Below are 25,164 nucleotides of genomic sequence, written 5' to 3'. Positions count from 1 at the left end.
AATTAAGTCATCTCGTATCAGAGGCAAGATTTGTTTCAAATATCGCTACATGTTTTCAATATATATCACAACATTGTTTAGTATACAGCTTGCTCTAGCTAACTTCAGATTCATTTTTGTTCTTAAATGTTCTCAAAAGTCTTCTCTACATTTTTTATTGGGGGCTTTGCGACCTCGGGGTATACAACTGGGCTTTTTTTTTGAAAAACAGACAGATGTCGTCTTTGACGTTTCCGTTCTTATCGTAAACTGCTCGTGTCTTTAAAATTCAAACCTTACCCATCTTATCCTTCCCAGTTCCCCAGACTAATTGACCGTTGTGTGCAGGATGATTCGCGATAAAAAATGACCCTAACCCTACCCTAACCCTAACAGAAAATCTCCGTTCTCCCCGTCCTCGAACGAAACATTTCTAATGTCTCTTACTTCAACCGGAATGTATAACGTTTGAAAATAAACCACAAATTCTGAGAAAGAAGGAATTTAATGACATATACGTTTTTTACGCATTATATTTGCATACAGAATATCGTTTTTAATGACAGAATAGTTATATATGACCGAAGTTATGTATATTTTTCCAAACCTATTTATTGTTATTGAGTGCAAAAATTATAAAAATATTACGCACGACGATTTCTAGTTCTTATTTATGGTTTGCCATGAAATGTTTTCCTTCACCCCGGTGTAATTTGATCAACATCAATCCAGTGAAACACATTACCAACATCTACAAATATATTATATTTCATTATTGCTGGGTTTAAATACCGAACCAACGGGTTTGAATACCAAACCAACGGGCGCCATTTGGAAAATCATTCCTGCCGTTTTCTTAGTAATTTGCCGGCTTTTAATTGATATAAATATATTTTCAAATGAATTTTCACCTGCGCAAATGCCAAGGCATTTGTAAAAGAGGTCACAGGGGAGAGGCACAGAGTAAATAATGAAAAAATCTAGTATTTCTTCTGAAGACATGAAAACAGTGACGTGATGGCAAATGACGAATATCACGCACGCAATAAAGACTTGCAACAAAATGGCTGCCTTGGGACACTTTTGACCTGAGATAGACATCTGGCCATCTTTTATTTATGTCACAATCTCTGGTAGAACATGCTGATAATAAAAGAGAGGTCCACTGCTTGCAAGCGGTACAACCGGTTTCACAACCAAACGATAATGTTGTGACGTAATTACCTATCACGACCAAATTGCAAATTGCAAATCGTATTAAATAATTATAAAGATTCACCTGGAAGAGACCAAATGCAATCAATGCTGCAGCGCCCATTTCTAAAGTACGTTTCAAGCTCTTCTCGATATCATAGTAACAGCCCTGAAGAAGAAAACAATTTTCTATGGGTATAAATGAGGGTTTCGTCTTAAATGACTGAATGACTTAGAGATGCCAAGAAAAAGTAACTCTTCCGAAACACAATGGCATGAATACATATCGGAATTAATCAATCTCTCTAGTACCATCATTCAACCCCCAATTAAAATACTCACGGCTTTGTATGTTTTACAAGATGACGGTACGCTCTTTTGGAGTGTGGTCCAATCTTCTGGTCCCATACGACCACAACACTCGTACTAGATCAAAATAATAACTGCTAGTTATCATATATTAACGTGTATGTATGTGTATAAAGAGCGTAAAATATATGTTATCAGTGTGCAATCATTGTACCTTTTCGTGTACTTTTTCCCAGGCTTTCTTGATGTCATTATCATTGTCGTGCTCTTGCAATGATTTTTTCATTTCATATGGCAGGTCGTCTTGTACCTGAAAGTTATCTCAAAGTTTGTGAACTGACCGAGATTCTAAGTTTGTGAAGTACCTGAACCACATGCAGACTAAATAAGCTTAAACGGTTTCAATCAAAGTTTCAACTCAAGTTCCGGTGCTTTTCTGAAATTATTTGCCAAAATAGAACATCAACGACCATTAAGTGCATTTATATCAGTGAATGAAGTGATTTCGTCGTAGCTGACGAATCTCCTTCACAAACGAAGTCAATAAATATTAGGAATTTAAAACGATCAGATCATATAATAATCCAGAAACAAAGCAATAGTTTACGGATTGTTTTTAAATCGCTCAAAGTAAGTTTTCACGTCGGTTTAGAAAATGTACCGACGAAGTTATTTTAAAACTGTCGTGAAAAGTGAGTGCAAATTTATGTTTAAGGAAACGGAAAAATCGAAAATTCTCAACAACCCTTGAAATAAGAATAAATGAAGAAATTTAAAATGATGTCATAAAGAAAGAGATCACTATACCTGGTCCCTCCATATGAAGCCAACAATTCCACCACCAATTTCCAATATTAGTGTTAAGAACAAAAGCACCATGAACTGAAATGGAAAAGTGCAAAGTTTAGATTGATGAATGCATTTTGAATCATCGGTAGTGAGTAGCATATTCATGCAGACATGCACAGATTCATGGAAAGATCATGCAAAAATTGTTAAAATTGCAGGAGGTTCAAATTTGTAGACTTTTAGCACGCATGAAGATTGATAGGAATAAATGAATACCATGTGCATGTCCTCATAATTATATGAATACTTACGAAGTACAAAGTTCCAGAGCTCTTGGTGATAGCACCAATAAGACCAATTATTGAGAAAACAATCATTGCTGCGCCAGCTCCCATGCATATGTAAATAACAATTCCTGAATCAAAACCGGCAAGATCTTCTTCTGCCAGAGCGACACCATCTTCATTCACGTACAGATATATACTAATGGCTAGGAGAGCGGCTCCAAGACACTAAAATATTCATTGATATTTTTCAGTGGCCATAGTGTGACAATAGTTTGAGAAATATACTGTGTTTAATATACAGTACAAGCCTTACAAATAGAGAATCAATGAACAGCTGCGAACACCAGCGTTGCAAGATATATATGAGGTATCAGCGGGAAGATTAGAAAACACAGATGATAGACAAACGAAGTGTAGCGTTAAATCAGTATCAACAATAAAAACACTTACACTGATAATTGACGTGAAGGTCACCAATATCAACTTTACTGAACCAAACGTGCATGCTTGCGCCATCCTCTGTAAAGATATTCATAGAGAAAAGGTTCATATTTAGTTTGGCAGTTCAAATAAAAAAATCTATTAAAGCTATTGCGCATGTTACATATGGCAATTTACTAGTTTTTTTCCCCTTAAACCTTTGTTATTATTTCGCCCAGATGAGAAGATGGCGGGGGGGGGGGTGAGGCAGCAAAATATTTATATGTGTAGCAATTGGTATAATTATATGCGTTATAATCAAATACATCAGTGAATAGTTTTTATGCAGAAAGCGGTGTTGCAAATCAGAACTTTATAAATAATATAAAATGAGTTGCTTTTTCTAACTTCATTGTGACGTATGTTTTTTTGGATCCTTTATATAACACTAATAATTATTAAGAAATTCTTGTTGAAAGTTAAGCCTTTGCGCGATAATTATTCTTAAAATAAATAAACTTCTCAACACGTAGCTATAGTTTAACCTTAATTGGAATAGAAAGCACTGGAATTGTAATAAATTTTATTTGCATAATTATTGACCAGACATCAAAAAATGAATGACGTATAATTTAGATGTCATGTCGAGAAGATAATTCACTGTTTATCTTTATTAAGAATTTTTTTTAGTTCTTACAAAGTTCTATTATCTTTTGCCAGTAACACTCAAGTTGATAAATCTCGAGAGGTGTTCTTGATGAAACTATAAACACAGTGCCAGTGGAGACAAGCGTTTGAACCCCTTAAACTCATCAGACTAAATATATACTGTCATACTTTTCCTGTGAGTCATCAAAATAAAATATTTCATCTATTTTATGTTTTCAAAAATTCTTTCTACCGCCCAGCAAGACTTCGTAGTTGTCGTAGAGACCTTTGGATGTTTGTGTAAGAGAGCATATTAAACTTTTTAGCGCCGCTTAAACTTGAAATGAAACTAGAGAACTAGACGTTGTTGATTATTTTTTTAATGAGCAAGAAGTGGTAGAAATGACTGATTTGTGCTGATCGAAACGCAATACACTTTACTTCGTGTTTCAAATCACCATCGCGGTACATATGGACTGAAAGTATTCAGTTAATAAAGCTGGGGTTGTTACTTTGTGTACGACAGTCAGTGCATGGTGTCAATAAATTGTCTTTGCCAAAGTAAAGATAAATCTCTGGACCTAAAACTTCAACTCTTCAACTATAATATATTGAACACCAGTGCTGAATTATTTGTTTTTGCTGGGTATTTCAGTGTTACCACTCTCCCTATCCACGCCCTAACAAGAACAAAAATCTTTTCCTTGGATTTGAAACCGCGTTGCTTTTTCTGACAATTGCGTTGCTTTTGGTTAATGAGAGAGTCCTATCTTAAGTTTGAGTAAAATTGAGTTTTGAGTAAAATTTTAACATCAACTCTCATTTAGTTGAAATACCGCGATTAAGTATTTATGAGTGTGAGTGAGCTTTTAGAATATAGCTAGAATATCTTTTAAAAACAAACCAAATGGTCTCCCGAACCCAAAGAAAAAAAAACTAATTATGTAACCATACAAAGTGTCTTTGGCTGAGTTGTTGTGTATGGTCGAGGCTTCAGTTTCTCTCGTAGGATTCGAATCAATCTCAAATCTAGTCTCTATTCTTGGTTTGGCGCACAGAGAACAAACAAAGGATAATAAAATAATACATTATCAGTACGGTTCTCATTCAATGTTCTCTATTCGAAATTCGTTACTTTCCTGTCTGAAAAGTTGATTTTCCTGTCTGAAAAGTTGATTTTCCTGTCTGAAAAGCCAACTACAAGTAAGAGTGCCAGTGCCATGCCAAATTTACTGGCAATTTTCTGGCAGCCTGGTAGCCTAAGCGCTAGTAAAATTGTGTACGAGTACCACCAATTCAAGCCGTGCTGTGCCAATAAATGCTGTGTAGTGTAAACGGGGCTTAATAGCGTTATGGTGCCCATCTAATAAAATTTAAATTACTTGTTTATAACTCAAACACTGCTAAATGATAAACAAACTAAATCCCTAGCTTGACCACATTATTTTCAGATTGCAATAAATTTGGATGATGTAATCAAGCCAGTCATTATCAATACGAATGTGAATAATTTTATAAATCTATATATCTAATCGACTTACTCAATCGTCACAAGAGAACATCATTTATAAAAATATGAATATAAGTATGCAGAGTAAAATAAGTTCTGGTCTGCGATGTCATTTATTTATATACTCTTATTGAGGAAAAACGAAGAAATAAAAAGAAAAGAGTTATGGCTTTTTGGCTTCACAATTACACTGCACCGAATTGCACATGAAAGTCTGTGACGATTTTTGCTGGTCAGATTAGTAAATACAGTTATATTGCAAAAGTAACCTAGACGCGCCTGAAAATATGAAACAATCCTAGGTCAGAATTTCCTTAGAATTTCCCGAACATGCCAGCAATCTGAATATGCCTTAACTTGACCATGGATCGTGCAAGTGGAATGTGGTGAAACAATGTCTCACTGGGGTGCTTTTCAAATTGCCTTGCTCAATCACGATAAAGATATAACAACTCTGTTTCATTAAATTGAAAAATGCGATGATTTATAAGTTGAATTTGTTGTTAAAATACGAATTACTTTCCTAATCATATTGACACGATGGCGGTTTTCATCAATTATTTCAATCAAATTGGAATCCTCTGCTATTTTGAGCTATTATTGTCTTTAAAATAATTATACAAAAGCATTGATAAGCCAAAATTCCTAACTGAACGCAAGGCTGTCTTTTATTGCTCCTACTAAATCTGACTCGTTGTATGTTTTCACTTTAAGTTCCAGCCCTTGATAGTAACCGCTAATTTTCACTTTGTATTTCGACATTATAACTACATTACATGACAAAATTGACATAGATTCAAATAGTTTAAACGACCCCCTACAGGTATCAGAGTAACTCACAATATTCCCGGTCTCAACAAATACATACAAATTTTAATACCGATCTTCATGTGTACACAAAGTAGTTTGAAATAACAGTTAAATATCACGGTTCTAAAACTCAAACAGATTTCAACATATATCAATCAAATATATGAAGCAAAATTATCAGTGGAATTGATGCGGACAGTGAAATTGCATAGCAAAGTATAGAGCATCCTTCCAATCACAACACAATAATCCCTATGAATGATTACTTATATTTGAAATAAATGCAGCAGCAACTTGGTTGATACAGAAAATATGCGACTATGTGCAAGCAAATGATTTGAAAGGACTAATAGTAATAGATGTTTAGGTTAATTGAGAAATCACAATAAAATGTATATAGTTATGTATGTATTTCGACTTGTAGAGCATTAATATTTTCAATAAAGCACCTCGCAGCTTTTATGGATGTTTTAGCAGAACTCAGTTCATACTAATGTAGGAATATAAATAATAAAATTTCGTGTCAACAACAAATATAGGCAGTTGCTAGTTATTGTCTATACCTTAAACTTTGCGTGGCTGGGTTATTAACATTCGCAATTCAACCTCACGAAATATATAAAGAGAAGGTAACTAAATTTAAATAACCAAACATCCAACTTATCAGGTATTACAAACTTAAATTGTTCTTTTATTTGAACAGAAACTTGTCTTTCTTAATGTCAAGTGCCGCTCTTTATATTTTTACTAAATCTAACACTTGGATATTGACCTTCTAACATGTAACATTGTTATTTCCCAAATTTTACGCCGCTTTCAAACAAACCTTACGATAATATTTATACTTACGGCACTTTTCTTCTTATTTTGTTAACTTGTGAAGTTCTCTACGCGAAGAAATGAAAGCGCTCAGTAAACGTATTGGTACTTCACGCCAACTTGTGTTGAAATGTGGTTGTGAAAAAGTCACGCTGTGTCGATCTTCATTTGTTATGCATGATTTCGGCTGATACATATTTTTGATTGTGAGCAAAGAAAAGAAAATAATATATTTTGTCTCGCAATGTTCATGTGAAATACCTTAAGATCTAGAAAATTGTTGCAGATATATGTTGCTACTATAACTTATAGTGTAAGGTTAAAGAATTGAACTAGAATAAAAAATCCCAAGTATTTTTTTATATGATAATATTTTAAATTCGTTACAAATGATCATATATGCTCAATGAATAAATCGAATATACCAGAATCGAGATACCTTTAATCGTGGGAGTTTATTTCGACCGCAAAATGAAATACATATGACTCGCTCTTTATTGCCGACGTCGCCGAGTTCTACGCTGAGACTATATTATTTATTCTCTTAAGCTCAAGACAAGCTACCATTTAATGTTCACACGCAGCATCTCAAAATAATCGTTGCAAAAAATTTCACTCACGGGAGAGTTCTTTCGTGACACTATTAATATTGCCTCCCACACACGACTTTTTGAAAAAAAAAGTACGATCGGCACTAAAGAAATAGTTGCCTTTAGAATGACCCGGAATATAAAAAAAAAACAGAGATTGTGCAACCCCTGTCGCATCGTGTTATCAGTTCGGTTTAAATAGGTATACATTGTCGAAAGTGTGTGGTTCGCTGTTTCACAATAACTTAGTGTTTTTACGCCAAAAGTAACAAACCTATATTCCATCTTTATACGAACATTACGAGTGTGAACAGACGCTTCCTAAATCAATAAAATATTATGTTCTGCGAGAATAAATTATATCATTTTGGTCCGCTGACTTCTAAGTGTTTATGTTTAGAAATATACTACAGCTCATGAAAATAAATTACTTTAAATCTGAGAAAATGCAAGCCAGCATCTTGCCTCCCTTCCTTGGCCCAGCAGTTTGAGATACGAGAGACAATCACGCTAATCAGTAAGCTACGAAAGTCTAAATAATATTTAATATTTTTTATTAACAAAATTACTTACTTATGATGAATGAAACATGAAAAAACGTTTCATTTAATAAAAGCATAATCGTTCTCGTCTGACATACATTAATTTCAAACCATGACATCACCCACCATCGACCATGCACTTGTAGCTAGCTATAACCTCATTAATAATCATTTTGTTAAAATACAAGACACAGTGAAAATTACGGAAGAAATAGAGTAAAATTGTGACTTTATATACATCCAGTTGTTGTGCGTGAGATATGCTTAAAAAAATTTGACAATTCCTGATCAATCATTGTCGCTTTTTGCCAAAAGTATTGTGAGAATGATTAAAACAATCTGAAAGGAACATATGAACATAATATGTTAATAAAGAGAGAAAAGAAAAAACTATTGTGTATTAAAATTGACAATGAAGCTCACAGAACGTATTGAAGAGAAATGCTAGTTGTTTTTCTTTGTCCAAACTTCTTTTGGGTGCAAGAGGCCTGGAGTCTTTAATTTGATTGCTGTGTTTGCTATTTTTGTTGAAGTCAAGCAATGTGAGGATAAGGGAGCTTAGATCGAAGACAATTAATCCAATTTCATGTCAGCTGCTTTTTGCCTCTTTAAAACTGCATATAGGCAAAATTTAATAATTTACCTCAAAGACCAAAAAGAAAAGCGCTGCCAAACCAATGCTAAGTACATGATTCCTGATGAATTCTTTGAGTTCACGGAAGCAACCCTGTCATAAAAATATTGGAATCAGATGCATTTGAATGATGGGATTCCAAATTGGAGTTCTAAAATGATTTTTATGGAATGAATACCACGGCTGAAAAATGCAATACATATTACATACAGTACATATAAATATTAGTCTATGTCAAAATACTGAGTGTAGTTCAATCTTCCCAGAAAATGTTTAAGTACGTTCAATTTATCGGTATTAAGTGGCTGTAGACACAATACACTATACCGTATATAGATACTTCACTATTTTACGCACCTTAGTGTAAATTCCAGTTTTATTGAAAATGTTAAGGTTTCTACAATGCTGTGTGTTTCCTTCACAACAACTGTCTGGAACAAGAGTATGCAGTCCTTTTGGATTGAATGAGGGTGCGAAAATCCAGTCTGTGTAATTGTCTACACCACAACATTGAACTAACATAATGAATACTTAATTTTTATAATTTGATCATGATCTATCGTCAGCTGATATCAAGACGCGGTACAAAAAACTATTACCTTTTCCTGTGCCAGTCCAGCTTAGTAATCCTTTATTATATCCCTGTTATATACCTTCCTCGATAGATTTTATCATATCCCCATGGAATTCATCTTCAATCTACGAACGAGAAAATTGTTCCTTCAACTCAATTGTTGTTTCATATGTCATATATCATTAAATCCTTCAAAAAACACATTCAGTCACTCTATTGGCTACCTTTTCTGAATACAACATTCCCAAGGCAATGGCAACGATTTGCACGAACGTAATTAAGATGAGGAAAGAGGTACTAGAGCAGAATCATAACAATATTTACTTCACTACTTCTGCCATAATTTTTAGAATTAAATAAATTTGCTAAGAGTCATTATATGTTTAGAAAGATTACTGGAATTTTCCCACATTCCATTATTAGTGGATGAATAAACAGCAAATTAGCCCAGCCATTCCTAGGAATCGATACAAAAAATGGCCGAACCTCGTTAAGAATTAAAATTTGTGCATGAGATTATCATCATGACCAATGGTAATAAAATTATGTCATGGTGGCTACCTTTGGGGGGTACTTTCAATTTCTTTAACTGGATTTGAACAATTATAACAATATGGAGATCAATTTATTAAAATGAAATGAACACAGTTCCTGTTACGACGTCTTGCGTATACTAATGAATTGCATGAAATAACCCGAGAAAATGGCAAGGTATTCGTCATCGAAATAATTTAGTTTTTTCTTCTTAGAGTGAAATATACTAAAAATCAACTAAGATAGCGCCAAATTACAGTTTACGAGGTCATTTTGCATACGATAAATGGCAATCATTAATTCAAACTTACAAACCACAACAAGATAGCACTGCGCTTTATTGCTCCCATGAAACCAAAAACAGATATGAGAGCAGTCAAACAACCAACCACGATGAGAAGTATTGCTCCAGTCAAACCTGTATCTGAGTCAGCTAGAGCAACATAATCACCTTTCTCCACTTGAACCCAGATCCCCAAACTAAGAATGGCCAATCCCCCAAGCTTAAAATACACATGATGTACATTCATTTTCAAACGTTTTAAGTTACATTACATTTGCGGAAGAGCAAATGATCAGGAACAAAACTTTCTTTCCCCAAAACTGCATTTACGCTTATTTTGGATGTAGTCTTCTGACCTCTGTTCAGACACTGGAGCGTAGCCCACAATAATTTCTCGAGTTTTCCTGTTTCTACCAAATTCTAAGAAACTTTGATTGTTAAATTTGTGTTCCGAAGATGAGCTGTTTCCAGTGTCCACAGGTTTAAAACAATATGGTTATCAAAGATTTGGATGATCCCAGCCTCGTGATATTAATTTTATTTGTTACTGCAACTCAGGGGCGTCGGAACGCCGCCAGAAGTGAGGGGGCCCACAAAGTGCCTGCCAAGTGCCAAATGTGGGCAACTTTCTAAAAGGTTACACTGTTACAGGGGCATGCCTTCCCTCTGGGAAATTTTTAAAACCAGAGTCTGAACACTGAAACGCCATATCCTGCACTTTGGGAGAAGATTTAAAGAATTCTAACAATAAAAATGTCATTAAACCTCAAAATAAAACATATTTCGGACATTGGTTTTCTGCATTCATGTTTATTTTGCTAATATCGACTCTCGACTGTACGCGCAACTTTTAAAGTTTCTAAATACAAATTTCTGAAATATTGTTTAACTTAAAGTGTTTTTAGCTTATCAATTTTTCAATCATAACTTTGTGGTTTATTACTTACCTTTGTCAAATTAAAGGGGGGGGGCCCAATGATACTTAGGCCCCCCCCAAATAAAAAAGTGAGGGGGCCTGAGCCCCCCCGGCCCCCCCGCTTCCGACGCCCCTGCTGCAACTTATAAAAACGCTTAAAAAAATTCTTACCAAAAATAAAACATTGACAGCAATAAGAAGATTCCGAATGCATTTGCCTCCGCTCGTTCTAAGATAGGAAGAAGAACGAAGTTAACAGAAGCACATTATCTTAGACCAAATATGAATTGAAGTAAATTGTGACCTCGTTGGAAATGGAATTGTAAAGCGTTTTTACAAAGTTAGCGAGTCAAAAACTTATTGAAAAGAGACAGCTATAATACCGAGTATAAAGGAAATAAAATCTCTCGTCCTTTAAACGTTTACTTACGAGAAGATTTTGTCGCCGAAAGCCATGATCGTCTTGACTGATGAACTACCAGTCTTGGAATAGAAATAAAAAAGGTTTATGAGTTACTCTTGTTTGCACAAATCTAAATTAGAGACGAAGAAGCTTCCACTGGTCCACACTGCTGTGTGATTGCGGGTATATTGGAAAGTATACAAAAATTCGGATGAATGTTCCGCTATTTTGAGACTCTATTTGATTATGCGATTTTAATTATGCGAGTTTAAAGTTAAAGAATAAATTTATTCCGCAAAATGGTTTGTTGATTCTTTAAAGATGATTTTACATTATTTTCGTTTAGGAAAATTGAAAGTACATGAACTCCCCTTTCAAAAAAATAGCGGGTGATTCTCATCGCGAGAAGCGTGTTGGTAATGAAAATGAAATTAGATTTTCGACGGAGAAGCGGTAAAATTCAGTTAATTGACAAAAAAAGTTCGATTCCAAAGTAATGAATAATTTAGAACACAATTGTATGCATGAATAATTATATCAGTCTTAATTATAGAGTTGAGTCCGGCGATGATGACTAAACTAAAACGTTTTGATACTTTATATCTGTTATTTCTTAATATAGTCAAAATTTATGACGACAAATAATCATTAACAAAATCCCGATACTTCTCCGTATACAATAAGCACTAAATACATTCTACATCTACGATAATATGCGAGTGCATTTTGATTTGAGAATGAAAGTTGAATAGGCGGTCAGCCGGTCACAAAGTTTCAAGCCATATCATTCCACGAGTGGATTTTGTGAAGGATTACGAAATACATTTTCATACCAATGATTTGTAGATTCTTACCGTGAGGAATAAAGAACCTTTTAACTCTTTCCTGATATCAAATTCTTTCTGAATGTTTTGAGGAAGTGGTTCTCAAGTGTCAACACAACACACAGTGAACAGCCTAATGTTTGGATATTCAAATCATATTATAAACAATTACGATATGGTCTGGAAACTAGGCTAATGTCTGTAAACTAAAATGCTAAATGTCTGAAACTAGGCTAATTGTTCTATCCTTTTGTCCGTGTTTGCGACAACTTAAAGATATTTTGATGCACTGTTACACGGTATTACGGCACAGGGATAATTAGCGTGTAGTGAAGTAGGGATTTCGGTGAAATACGGACATTTGGAGCCGGAGTTTCGGAGTTGGAGTCTCGGAGTCAAAATTACGGAGTCTGACGTAATAATATTGAAAAACACGGAGTCACAAATTATGGAAAACACGGAATCTGTTAAAAATATGGGAAACACGAAGTCACAAATTATGGAAAACACGGAGTCTGTTAAAAATATAGAAAACACGGAGTATATAATTTTATATGTTTGGAAGTCTGCCAAGCTCAGTGGTCAATGATTCAACGTGAATTATTTGATAGCGTGTTTTAAACAACATGGCGTCAAATTCGCGTAACGTTTTTGCTATTCCGCAAATGGTAAATAAACGACCGAAAAACTTATATCCTTAAACATAAATAATATTCCTTAATTTAAATGGGAGGATATTGTAGACAAAGAGGAAATTGGATGTGGCAGTTTTGGTGTGATTTAAGATGATATAAGGACACGTAATGTAGTTAGCTACAACAATAATGCTATGACTTTGAGCAAGAGGCATTGATAGCTATAATCTTTTGTTATTGTGTATTCTTTCTTTTATACTATTACTGTGGTATAAAAAATTAGTATAGACTTATGAGCGATCCTTCATTAATGAATATATGTATAATTTACGTTGACTCCGTGTTTTCCAAACATTTATACTCCGTGTTTTCCATTTTTTTGGCAGACTACGTGTTTTCCATGATTTTTGACTGCGTGTTTTCAAATATTTTTACGTCAGACTCCGTAATTTTGACTCCGGGCCTCCGGCTCTGAAACTGCTGCTCCAGAATTCCGACTCCATGTTATCCATGTTGTGATGTGGCAACGCTAGATATTTATTTTACCCGCTCCTCGTGTTGCAAAATAAAGTCATCCTATTGGCTGAACACTCCCGGCCTGACAGCTCAACATTGCTTCTGATTGGACGAGCATAGTAATTTGAATAATATGATTAATTCTTTCCTTTCATTTCTGATGTTCAGGCTCAGGAGAAGAGAATTAATCATATTATTCAAATTACTATGAACGTCCAATCAGAAGCGTTGTTAAGCTGTCAGGTCGGGAGTGTTCATCCAATAGGATGACTTTATTTTGCAGACACGAGGGGCGGGTGAAATGAATAATATGTGCTTTTGATTCCAGTTTGAGACATCACTTCAACGCTGGTCTTCGAAGAACAAAGACGAGTCTCCTCCATGCCAAGAAAATTTCAACAGAAATTGCTATCAGATTGCTATCGTCTTCAGCAGAAGAGAAGTTTAATAGAAGTTTACTATCTCTAACAGACTGTCGTTGGTGTAATACCAGGTAATATGCCTTTCCCTTTGCGTGTTTTATCAGCTTGTTTCATCTTGAGCTTTTGGGCTGAGGTTCCACGTGTCTTTAGTTCACGTCTTGTAATGCCTTTCTCGTGTAGTGCTCAGCTCAAATACAAACTTGTATAGCACTAACGTAGCTTTTATTCTTTTCATGCAGAATTTTGACGTATTAAAGCGAAGTTAAACGATGAAATTTGTGAACAAGAGATTGACGACCGATGAATTGTGGCTAAACTGGCTCAAGATAACTCGCCTTTGAAGAGAAAGCAAGTCTAGGCTTTTTCTGGGGAATATTGATGATATGAGAAAGGTAATATATATACGTCAAATCTTACCGTAGAGCCGCTAACCTTCCCTCTAACCACACGCAAATTACGTTTGAATTGAGTTCTAAAGACCTGAACAGTGAACTAATGGTGCCTTTTGTTCTTCCAGGTGGAGTTTGAGAGCTTAAAACCAAACTGAACGAAGTGAAGTGGGCAAAAAGTCCGTTACCGTAGCTGAAATTGCCCGAGACGACTCGCATTTGATTCAAGATAACTCGCCTTTGAAGAGAAAGCACGTCTACGCATTTTCTTGGGAGTTGTTGATGATATGAAAAAGGTAATATACGCTAAATCGCATGTGAGCCGCTTCAATTGATTTATAAAGACCAAACCAGTAAACTAACATTGCCTTTTGTTCTTCCAGGTCAGTGAAGTTTAAAAGCTAAAACCAAACCGAATATAGAAATGAGCTGGGAAAGAAAACCCATAGCTGAAACTCCCCGAGATGACTCGCATTTAAAGAGACGGCAAGTCCAAAGCTGCTCTTCAACACTTGTTGCTGAAATGAACAGGTAATTTTGGGTCTATTTTATTCAAAATAGGATGATGAACTTGAAACGCTTGATCAGGCATCATGCGTCCTCTCAACTGAATAATCACCGCAAGTTTTCTTCCGATATTTAAGCTCCCTTCATCGAAGGTAAATCCTTGAAATCGCTGTCTATAACAAGCATTCTTTTGGTTTTATTGCAGGTAGCGATTTAGCGGGTCAAGCCATTTGAAACAACGACAAAACCTGTTCATAATAACGTGAGTATTAAGCAATTAAACATTTTTAGATAAACCGAACAATGGGGAGTTTATGCATGATTCAGGTCAAGAACGACAACGGCCGCATGATATTTAATATTAATAACGACAAGGAAATACTTGAAATCCCACAGGGGTTTTATAGATCTTGTTTTGGGTCTGTCTACAATTCCGATTTTACGCGTGTTTCTTCTCAATAAAAAATGTAGTTTGCTTATTTCTTTAATCTTATTTCAGGTTGATGGACTCTTTTTTGAGCTATTACCGACAAGCCAAATCGACGGCAAATCTACGCCTAATGTAGGCAACCTCGACGGTAAATCTACGCCTAATGTAGGCAACCTCGACGGCAAATCTACGCCTAATGTAGGCAATCTCGACGGCAAATCTACGCCTAATGTAGGCAACCTCGACGGCACTCTACGCCTAATGTAGGCAACCTCGACGGCACTCTACGCCTAATGTAGGCAACCTCGACGGCACTCTACGCCTAATGTAGGCAACCTCGACGGCACTCTACGCCTAATGTAGGCAACCTCGACGGCACTCTACGCCTAATGTAGGCAACCTCGACGGCACTCTACGCCTAATGTAGGCAACCTCGACGGCACTCTACGCCTAATGTAGGCAACCTCGACGGCACTATACGCCTAATGTAGGCAACCTCGACGGCACTCTACGCCTAATGTAGGCAACCTCGACGGCAAATCTACGCCTAATGTAGGCAACCTCGACGCCATATTGACTACGCCAAATCGACGCCAAACAGCAACGCATCATCGATGCCCGAGCATCGTACAGGTTAGAGTAGCCTGGTGGTCAAAAAATGTGCATGCAGGGGTTAGTCTGTGCATGATTAACTTAACGAAGTTAACTAATTTAGTTAACGAACTTAAGTTAAATAAGGTTTTAAGTTCAGTTAACTAAGTTCTGGCCACCAGGAACATAGCTAATGCATGATGCATGTGGGCAAACGTTTCTTAAATTCGGTTAAATATTTTAATCGGTTTTGCGCTTAGAACTGCTCGCTTGTGCTTAGGGCTGCGCTAAAGTTTAGGTTGATAATTTGTCTGTTAAAACTGAAAACATATCTTAACTGTTATATATACCCATATTTGACCTAAGAAATGGCTAAAAAGCCATGCACACTAACACAAACCATTGCCACAAATGGCAGACATAATCCCGTAGGTTCTTTCCTCTTTCTCTATCTTGTCCTGATTGAAATCATCTTCGGCTCTTGAAATGCGGTCAATTGCGGCTTTCGGAATTAACATTGTAAAATGATAACTATAGGGTCACTATTCGGTCTGGTTGTAAAATCATTTGTATGTAAATACGTTTTTGATTTCTCAGCAAACATTGTAAATATACGATTATATCTTGCCTTACTATATTTTGTAATTGAACATATAATATTGTGTATGTATTTATGAAAAAAACATGATTTATATCAAAGTATGAACAGATACAAAACATCATGCACGATACCTCATGATCTTGTAGCTGCACATATAAAGTAGACACGCACACGAGTAAATACATTGATGCAAACCATGGCCTATATAATGGCTTTTAGTTTATATCTCTCTTATCTCTTGCATTCACTTAACACTACAGTTAATATTCAAGCCAGAAACATTTTACGGCATGTCTTATACTGTCTTGCTATTCTGAAATACATGAATTTATGCAATCTAAGTTAACACACACATGCTCTCAATTAATGAATTTGAAGTTACTTGGAGAAAATAAGGAATGGGTGGGGGTGCATGCTGTTATCTTGAAACGATATATATGCCTTATTTCTACTATAGTTAGAAACCAATTACGAGACAAACATTGGCAGTGGGCATTGTAACTTTATTATTTTTCCAAGGTCTCTGTGAGATTTCCAATCATTTAGCTTCGTCGAGTAGTGCTTATGAAAAGTAAGGCGCCACTTTTTGTCTGTACTGTTTGACTTTGCTATGTGGTTCGAAGTGTTAGCAGGTATCTTGGGATATCTAATAACGTTGCAGTGTTATTTTCATTGCTGTTTCTATAAGAGCAGCTTGCTTTGGCTATATGCCTTAGCTCTAAAAGTTTTTTAACCAGATTTTCAAAGTAAAAAATTGTACTCTTGGTGCTGTTTCTATAAAGGCAGCTTGCTTTGGGAATATCCCTTCCATGGTTTAAAAAGTGTTGACTGAATTTTTTGAAAAAAATATTTACACTTGATGCTGCACTTGGTTTCGACAGTTTGTTGCTTTGGCTATATACCTCAGCCTCAAAAATATAAAGTCAATTTCTTGTGGTATTTAATTTTTCCAAACCTTGTTTCTACAAGGGCAGCATTGCTCTGGCTATATGCCTCAGCTCTGAAATGTGCAATGAAGTTTTCAAGGACAATTGTGTATGCCTTCATGCTGTTTCTATAAGGGCTCATGAAATATCTTCAAGTTAACTCGATCCTTGAAATATTTGTGCACAGTTCCACAGCTTAAAACTATTAGGGACACTGCCTATGATTTGTCAGCAGAATAATTTTGGTTTTTGGACAAACGTAACTTGAATCTAAGCGCTCTGAACTCAGGCATTTTTATGTAGCTATTACCATATTAGTTCGTCGATCTCATAAGCTTTATTCAGCTCTCTACCAGATTTAGTGGGTTAATTAGGTCTATAATAGAACAAAAAAATACACGATAACTTAGGAACACTTACTCACATTAATGCATGTTTTACTGATCAGTCTTAAACATTACTCAAACACGATAGCACACTGAAAAAAGACATGAACAATTTATACTAAAGTATGCCAAATTAACATTTAATCTGCACTGTTCTATAAATTTAAAATGTCAAGATCTTAAACGCACCTACTTTGTAACCGGTTTTAGATATAATAGTTTAATGTCTTCGTATATTAATGATGTACTATGTAAAGAAAACACACACGCTTTGTAATACATGTTTAATGAAGTATTAATAAAAATAGGACCAAAATTGTCCGTCTCCTCTCTCTTGATTTCAATATCTGTAACTCACACATACTTTGTTTGTAATACATGACTTTTTTGTAATACATGACTTTGTTGTAATACATGACTTTGTTTTAATAAAATCTCAAACTTGTGTACTTTGTGTTTAATTCCGGCTTTCGGTGAGGGTTTTTCTCCAGGCACTCTGGTTTCCCTCGTTAAAAAACAGTGTCCGTGTGTTCGGAACCGAGTTTACGGTTGGTTTTCCATACGAAAATTGTTTCTGTCGACAATTTATATCTGCATAATTGGTATGTCTCGTTATACTCGATAAAAAGTAGAATATTTTCGCAACCCAGTAGACTTTAATGTCAGACGTAAACGCCCTCAGAATACAAAACATGATGGTCTAATGGAAGCTGACTTGTACACACGGTTACTGGGTTCAATTCCTGGAACACTGTTCAGTCTGTTCTTTGTCGCGATGAACTTCATGTTCTTTAACTAAAGCATGCAAAGCTTCGTCTTTAGACTATAATTTCACTTGACGAGTTGTTGATGAGCACTTTGCTGATTTTGAAAGACGTGATACAGCCAAATTGAAATGCAATACTTCCTCATCCTGGTGCTTATAAAAGAACGACCACATTCGCCAGATACGTGACTTTAAACGTGGAATATGCCAGTGTTCAAGACTTCAAGATGTTCTCTTAATCACCACCTCATCCGTATCATTTGGCTAATTCTCAAGATTAGGACGAGATAATTAAATATCAATGAAAACAAAGAGACAATCAGTTTGGCTATAAAGTGATGATGAAGATTCCTTAGCGACAAAATGATGCGAGCTTGTTAAATCCTTACCTTACCTCCTGCACCTGCTGTGAAGGGGGCTTCCTTCTAGAACCAGCGCATGATGCACTGAGATTACATTTTAACTTTATTAAATAAATTTCTTTTTAGTCCGTTTTGTCATGTCAGATCAAATTTTGTCTTTATTTATGTTGTCAACTATATGACCGCAGGAAAACTGGACGGTAATTGTGATTATTTAAACTGATGATATTTGTACTGATATATGTATATGGCATCTTATTTTCTTATGTTCACGATCTCTGTTGCTGCCATGCTAGTCTTCCTGGACGAAATCTGTCATGCAGCCCAAGTTAATTCTGAAGAGTTTAGGATATCATGCATGGTAAAATAACACAGACCTTTCAACACAACATGCAGTGTTTTATTATTAGTGTAAGATAAGTTCGAGACGTGCGAAGTGTTTGTGGACATAGTATAAGAGTTTCGTAAACTAGGTCTGAAATCGCATTTCGCTTGGGCTTCTTTGATCCAAAATTGTCTCTGACGTTCAGTTTCATCAGTCGTTAGTGGTCCCTTGATGCGTTCTGTTCTTCGACTACGAAGCGAGTTGTGGGCAAATCTTCGCATCCATGAACACATTCTTACAGCTTTCTGCAAAGGGAATTTCTCTAATACGTTTGGATATAGCTCTTTTTTGAACCTGTTCTATTTTTGCACTTAAGTACTCCGGGATTGCAGACCACACAGGGGCAGCATACTCTAAAATAGGTCTAATTAGGCTGCAATATACTATTACTAGTTCTTGACATCCAACTCTTGCTTTCCGCAATACACGAAGAATGTAAAAACGTTTATTAGCTTTCTTGATGATATAATCACAGTGTAAATTCCACGTGAAATCACTGCTTAGATAAAAACCCAGTAGCTCATACGACGTTACTCTTTCTATTGTGTTTCCACCTATTTGTAAGTCTCGCAGTAGCAGTCTATAATGGAGGAAATCGATTACCATCTCCTTACATTTCTTTGGGTTTAGTCGCAGACCTCTCGAGCAGGCATACTCCTGTATATGATTAACCAAAAAAGGGGTAATGCTAGGTGAACATCTTGGGACAACTTCAGCGGTTGATAAATCGTCGACAAATTTGATTCTAAGATCCCAGTCACGAAGTAAACTGTTCACCAACACAGCGAATAGAATGGGGCCTAGTTTGGTGCCTTGGGGTATGCTTCCATTAGGGCATTTAAATGAGGATATCGTATCACGAAGTCGTACACATTGTTTCCTTCCCGACAAGAAGTCTCGAATCCATCTTACTACGGGAGGGCGCACATTCTGTTTTTCTACTTAGCAACTAGGACATTGTGGTCGACTAGGTCAAATCCTTTGCTAAAGTCAGCGAAGAATACCCGAATCGAGCAGCCTCCTCTATCTAAGGTCTTTAAGGCGTTGTGTAGCAAGAGGACTAATGCTTGTGTTGGGGACCGACCTTTTATTGCGAAGTGGTATGGATCAATCTGGTCAGCAAAATCGTTTAATAAATGCTCTAGGGTGAAACTCTCCATTACTTTAGCTATCTGTGGTGTTAGTGCTATTGGGCGAAGATCATCTTCAATCGACTTCGGTGGCATACTTTTAGGTATTGGAGAGATAATTGATGACTTTAGTAGATCAGGTATCGTTCCCTCAACCAGAGTACTATTATAAATGTCAGCTATCACTGATGATAACTCAAAGGCAAAGTCACGAAGTACCCTATTAGGGATTTCGTTGGGACCGACAGATTTGTGCGATTTGACTTTCTTTAAGGTGCGATACACTTTATATGGATCAACAAATAAGTCAGAGTCAATTATACAGTCATCTTGGGTATTCAGCTCATCGCCAAGGGGAATAAAGTCCGCTGCAGTTAAATTCACGAAATAGTTATTTACTCACTCAATAACTGTTCGCACCAGTCGATCTGACTAGACCCAGACCCGAGCTTTTTCACTTCTTTCCACCATTTGGATATATCGCGATCTTTGATATTGTGAACCTGATTATGATAATATGTCTGTTTGCAAGATTTTACCTCAGCTTGGACCTTGTTACGCCAAAATTTAAAAAGGTAGGAATGTTTTCCATACTTTGCGAGAGATGCTTGTCTTTTAGATACAAATCGTTTTAATTTATTTGACACCCATGGTTTATCACAAGCACGTACGTTTTGTTTTCTTAACGGGAAGTGAGTATTGATAGCCCTCATAATGTCTTTATAAAAAATGGTGAATTTATTTTGTGGGCCGACTTCATTGAAGACATTGGTCCAAGACTTGTTACACATCCATCTGCCAAATGCACGCACGTAACTATCTTTCATTTCTCGCCTATAGACAGTTCTCTTACAATCTTTACACTTATCCTGCACATTTTTAGGGTTGATAAGTACTGCATAGTGGTCGCTACTACCAATATTTGGGAGTTGTACTGGCTCATTAAATAATTTAGGTTTGTTCACAATACACCAATCCAATATGTTATTGCCTCTTGTTGGTATTTTCACCAGTTGTGTAAGACCACAGGTCCTTGTAAACGAGGACATAGATATATTAGTACTGCAAGGATTAAAATCACCAGCTATAATTATTAGTGCGTCAGGGTACTTGTTAAGGAATGAATCAACGTTTAAGTTAATGTGCTCAATCAAGAGATCATTATCCTCTGCATTCGCGGACGGTGGATGGTAAATTACACCGAATAAAATGGTCGATGTATGACGTGGGAGCCGATATTGTTTAAGATGGATCCACAATGTCTCCAGACCAGGAGACTCCAATCTGTTCAATCTTTCTGCCGGGAGATATTTGTGGATATAAACACAGAGACCGCCACCAGTAGCTTTATTACAATTTAGCCTATCTTTCCTCATCAAAAATATAGTCAGGAATATTGACTGCCCGGTCAGGAATTGCATCATTCAGCCATGTTTCAGTAATAGATACTACTTGGGCATAGTTGAGGTGGACAACAGTATCTAGTTCATCAATTTTTGACATTAGAGATCTAACATTTGCCATAAGTATAGGGAGAAAGGTTTGAAAGAAATTATTAATTATAGGTGAAACGGAGCTGTTTGAATTCCATTCACAGTTCAATTTATCGGATGATGGATTGGATAATAATTCGGATGGGGCACAGGGATATTGATCAGGGGCTTTAGTAGATGTGGACTCCTCCATGGGTCCCGGTAATATTCCTGAGGTAACAAAAAAGGATTGCGGTTAAGATATCGTGTCTCGGGGCATTGGTAAATAGGAGGGTGAGGATACACACGCCTATCAAGGTTAGGCTTAGGAGGTGGATTCTGCCCCAGGTCATCGTGAGAGAAGTCACACTTATTCCCTTTCAAGCAGTATCCTCTTCTGCGCAGGAAGGGGCAAGATATGTTCCGTTTCAGTACTTGAGATGGTTTTGGGTGTTGGTAGTCACACTTGTCCCCTTTTAAGCACCGACCACGGCGGGCAAGAAATGGACATGGGATTGAACTTTTTCGGGGGAAAGGGTGGTCTGGTTTTCTTTTCCCATGTTCACTCATTACCTTGAGAGGGGATTGCCGTTCCGGTTTTTTAAGTTTATTTGCATCATCATTTGCGATCGGGACTACACGTACTTCGTTAGGAAGTGGAGTTACGGAATTGTCCGCGATATATACAATCTGTGGAGACGTATTAACATTGGAGGATTCATCGGGGGATAGCGTTAGGGGAGATTCCTTATTGTCTGAATTCTGTTTGCTTGTGCCCACATTTGCATTAGTAACTTGATTGTTGGTCTCTCCTGACTCTCTTTCAGTATTAATCCCTTGGTTATTAGGTTGGGTATTTATATCTTGATTGTTTTTTGCACGTAGCATACAGGGTGTATCAAAAAAAAGGAGACCTTTAGAAATCAAGCTATTGTTAAAATTTGAATGCCTTTGCAAAATGATTGCATTTGCATGCATACATTAGAAAATGAGTTGACGTTTGTACACAAGATTGTCTGCTCCTGGGAATTTGAAAATAACTTTAATAGCATAAGGAAAAATAACGACCCAAAAATATTCAAATGACTAAGCACACTACCAGTACAAAAATGGTTCAACTGACTTCGGAGCAAAGAGTTTTTGTAGTCTTAACTTATACCCAGCCTGCCGTCATCAGAAAAGCAGTTCGCGAGAAATGCAGGCCACGTTTGAGGTCATGGTCCATGACATTCAGTTCTTTTGATGTTAAATTTATCAGTAATTTTCAATTCGGATCGAAATGTTAAGTGAATCTGTGTTAGATCAAGTTGTAATTCATTCCTGACTCATGTAAACATTTTAATAATAGCTAGGGTTTGTAAAATGGGATGCTGAGCCATTCCGGATTCAAAGTCAATCTAACTCATGTGAACAGCCTTAATACTCGCGCGCAGTGTTAAAAATTAATGAACAAATATTTGTTCATGTTTTAAAGGAACAGCTAAAACAATCTACCACGCATGTTATTGCTTTTGTGCTTAGTCGTTTGTGCTTAGTCATTTGAATATTTTTGGGTCGTTATTTTTCCTTATGCTATTAAAGTTATTTTCAAATTTCCAGGAGCAGACAATCTTGTGTACAAACTTCAATTCATTTTCTAAAGGTCTCCTTTTTCTAATATGTATGCATGCATGCCATCAATATTTAACGCACTACGGTTCAGCATATGTGCAAATGCAATTGAAAAGGCATTCAAATTTTAACAATAGCTTGATTTCTAAAGGTCTCCTTTTTTTTGATACACCCTGTATAATCAGTGCTAATCTTATGATCACGAAAATGCACAATAGGGGTTTGTTCAACAAGAGACATCAGTTTCGCTTTGAAGAACATGTTCTCATTATTCAAATTACAGATCATTTCTTCTTGCCTGCTAATAATGGCTTCCAAGGATTGCTGTTTGCTTTTAAGTGAGTTTAACTCTGAAATCACAGTATTATACACACTCACCGCGTCCGGTCGTGATTCAAGGATTGCTATATCCTGCTTTATGCCTTCTATATCAGCCACGGAGACTGTACCCGAACAGTTACATATATAATTACACGCTTCTGTAGAGCAAGGCGTAGTAGCGAGGTTTTCGAACCTCAGTTTTAAAAGCTCGTTATTGTTCGCTTGAACTACAATTTTCTTCGATTGGGCGCCGTACCATTTAATTATCAGGTCCGATTCTTGGTCTTTAAACTGTTTAATATTGCCTCCTGGGGATTTCCAGCTCCCTCTGACTGCCAAATTCTCTTTTACAAATAGCTTTAACTCATCGAATGAACCAGACCACTGATAAACATCTCCGTCGACCGATAAATGTTTGGCAAGACTCATAATAATGTTTATTGTTAGCTTTTATGCCTTTATCATGGATTAAATGGTGAAAATCACAGAGCTCAAAAGGGCACGTCTGCACTGCTCGGAGAACGAGACCGTGAATGCTCGGTCACTATGTTTTCTGGCCAAAGTTCTGTGTTAGGCAGCCAGTCAACAGTCAGTCTACTTGCCCTCCTCTACTTGCAAGGTCGGCAGGGTTTGAGGCTGAACGAACGTGTCGCCACACAACTCCTTGGTGTTCGTTGATCTTGTTAATTCTGTTTTCCACGAATTGCTTGTACTCCCCGCTTCCTGTAATCCAATGTAAAACTACCGAACTGTCTAACCAACATTAAATGCTCATCACTAAAAAACGGATCAACGCCGCCTTCACATTTGATGCCAAATTGACAGCCATGTGCGCCGCTACCAGCTCTAACCTCGGTATCGTTATTCCACGTTTTGGTAACCTTGATCTCGCGGCGACCAGGCCCTGGTTAGTTCCCGATTCTTGTTCAACTACCAGATAAACACACGCAGCTACCCCGTTATTGCTCGCATCTCCGAATGAGTGCAGTTGAATGGCTTTAATTGGCTCCTGATAAACTACCAGGGATCGTAGAATTTCTACTTGTACTGGAAGTGCACTGTTCCACTTATTTCACAACCTTGCGAGGATATCTGAAAGTGGTGCATCCCAGGCGAGCTTGGTGTCGCATGCTGCACGGTAGATAAGTTTACCTGAGAGTGTTAGAGGAGATACGAAACTCAACGGGTCATATATCTTCGCCAACTTTGCCAGGATGCCTCGTTTAAGCCTGGTTTTTATCACTCGCAGATAGTCGGCGATGCTCGCCGATATCAAAATTACGACAGATGCCGAGCATCGCAATTGGTGAAAACCGCTCATCGTAATGCATCTGCGACACTCTGCGATCGTCCCCGACGATCGTAGCAAAACAAAAAAATTTGTTTTGTTACGACGATCGGCGTTTGTCGCAGATAGGCTGCGATTGATAAAACCATGAAAACCGCATCTACGGACTTCGGCGACAATCGTAAAATGCTAATCATCCTAATTTCGAACCCAGTGATCCAATTTTTCCGCCTTCTTGTCAAAAATGGCCTCAATTTGGATTTGCAGCGCTGAAGAACCGACAGATTGCGATGATGAAAACCGCCTTTCTGCGATACTCGCCGACTGCCACCAAGTCAGAATCGCCAAGTATCGGCGTCTA

General features: G+C 36.8%; 2 protein-coding genes and 1 long non-coding RNA gene across 3 annotated transcripts; all 3 read right to left on the bottom strand.

The window, feature by feature from the left end:
• Positions 1 to 465: 465 nt before the first annotated feature.
• LOC114532064 (leukocyte surface antigen CD53-like) lies at positions 466 to 6,908 on the bottom strand. Its single transcript, XM_028553657.1, has 8 exons — positions 6,796 to 6,908; positions 3,009 to 3,077; positions 2,583 to 2,783; positions 2,290 to 2,364; positions 1,697 to 1,792; positions 1,516 to 1,599; positions 1,259 to 1,342; positions 466 to 730 (listed from the first exon to the last, which is right to left on the bottom strand). The coding sequence occupies exons 2-8, from the start codon at positions 3,072 to 3,074 to the stop codon at positions 647 to 649; spliced, it is 690 nt and encodes a 229-aa protein (XP_028409458.1). The 5' UTR covers positions 3,075 to 3,077; positions 6,796 to 6,908; the 3' UTR covers positions 466 to 646.
• A 984-nt stretch (positions 6,909 to 7,892) lies between these two features.
• Positions 7,893 to 9,148, bottom strand: LOC114532067. The gene is made up of 4 exons (XR_003687919.1): positions 9,131 to 9,148; positions 8,889 to 9,046; positions 8,541 to 8,624; positions 7,893 to 8,236 (listed from the first exon to the last, which is right to left on the bottom strand). It is a non-coding gene; the product is annotated as an uncharacterized LOC114532067 (long non-coding RNA).
• Positions 9,149 to 9,409: 261 nt separating this feature from the next.
• Positions 9,410 to 12,192, bottom strand: LOC114532066 (CD151 antigen-like). The gene is made up of 4 exons (XM_028553659.1): positions 12,096 to 12,192; positions 11,269 to 11,321; positions 11,010 to 11,067; positions 9,410 to 10,142 (listed from the first exon to the last, which is right to left on the bottom strand). Exons 2-4 carry the CDS (start codon positions 11,292 to 11,294, stop codon positions 9,936 to 9,938), a joined length of 291 nt encoding a protein of 96 aa, XP_028409460.1. The 5' UTR covers positions 11,295 to 11,321; positions 12,096 to 12,192; the 3' UTR covers positions 9,410 to 9,935.
• Between the last annotated feature and the right edge of the window lie 12,972 nt (positions 12,193 to 25,164).

Source organism: Dendronephthya gigantea, unplaced genomic scaffold (genome assembly GCF_004324835.1).
Source record: "Dendronephthya gigantea isolate DGI-Jeju-01 unplaced genomic scaffold, DenGig_1.0 000077F, whole genome shotgun sequence".
Taxonomy (NCBI): Eukaryota; Metazoa; Cnidaria; class Anthozoa; order Malacalcyonacea; family Nephtheidae; genus Dendronephthya; species Dendronephthya gigantea.
This window is presented reverse-complemented; position numbering and strand designations above follow the sequence as displayed.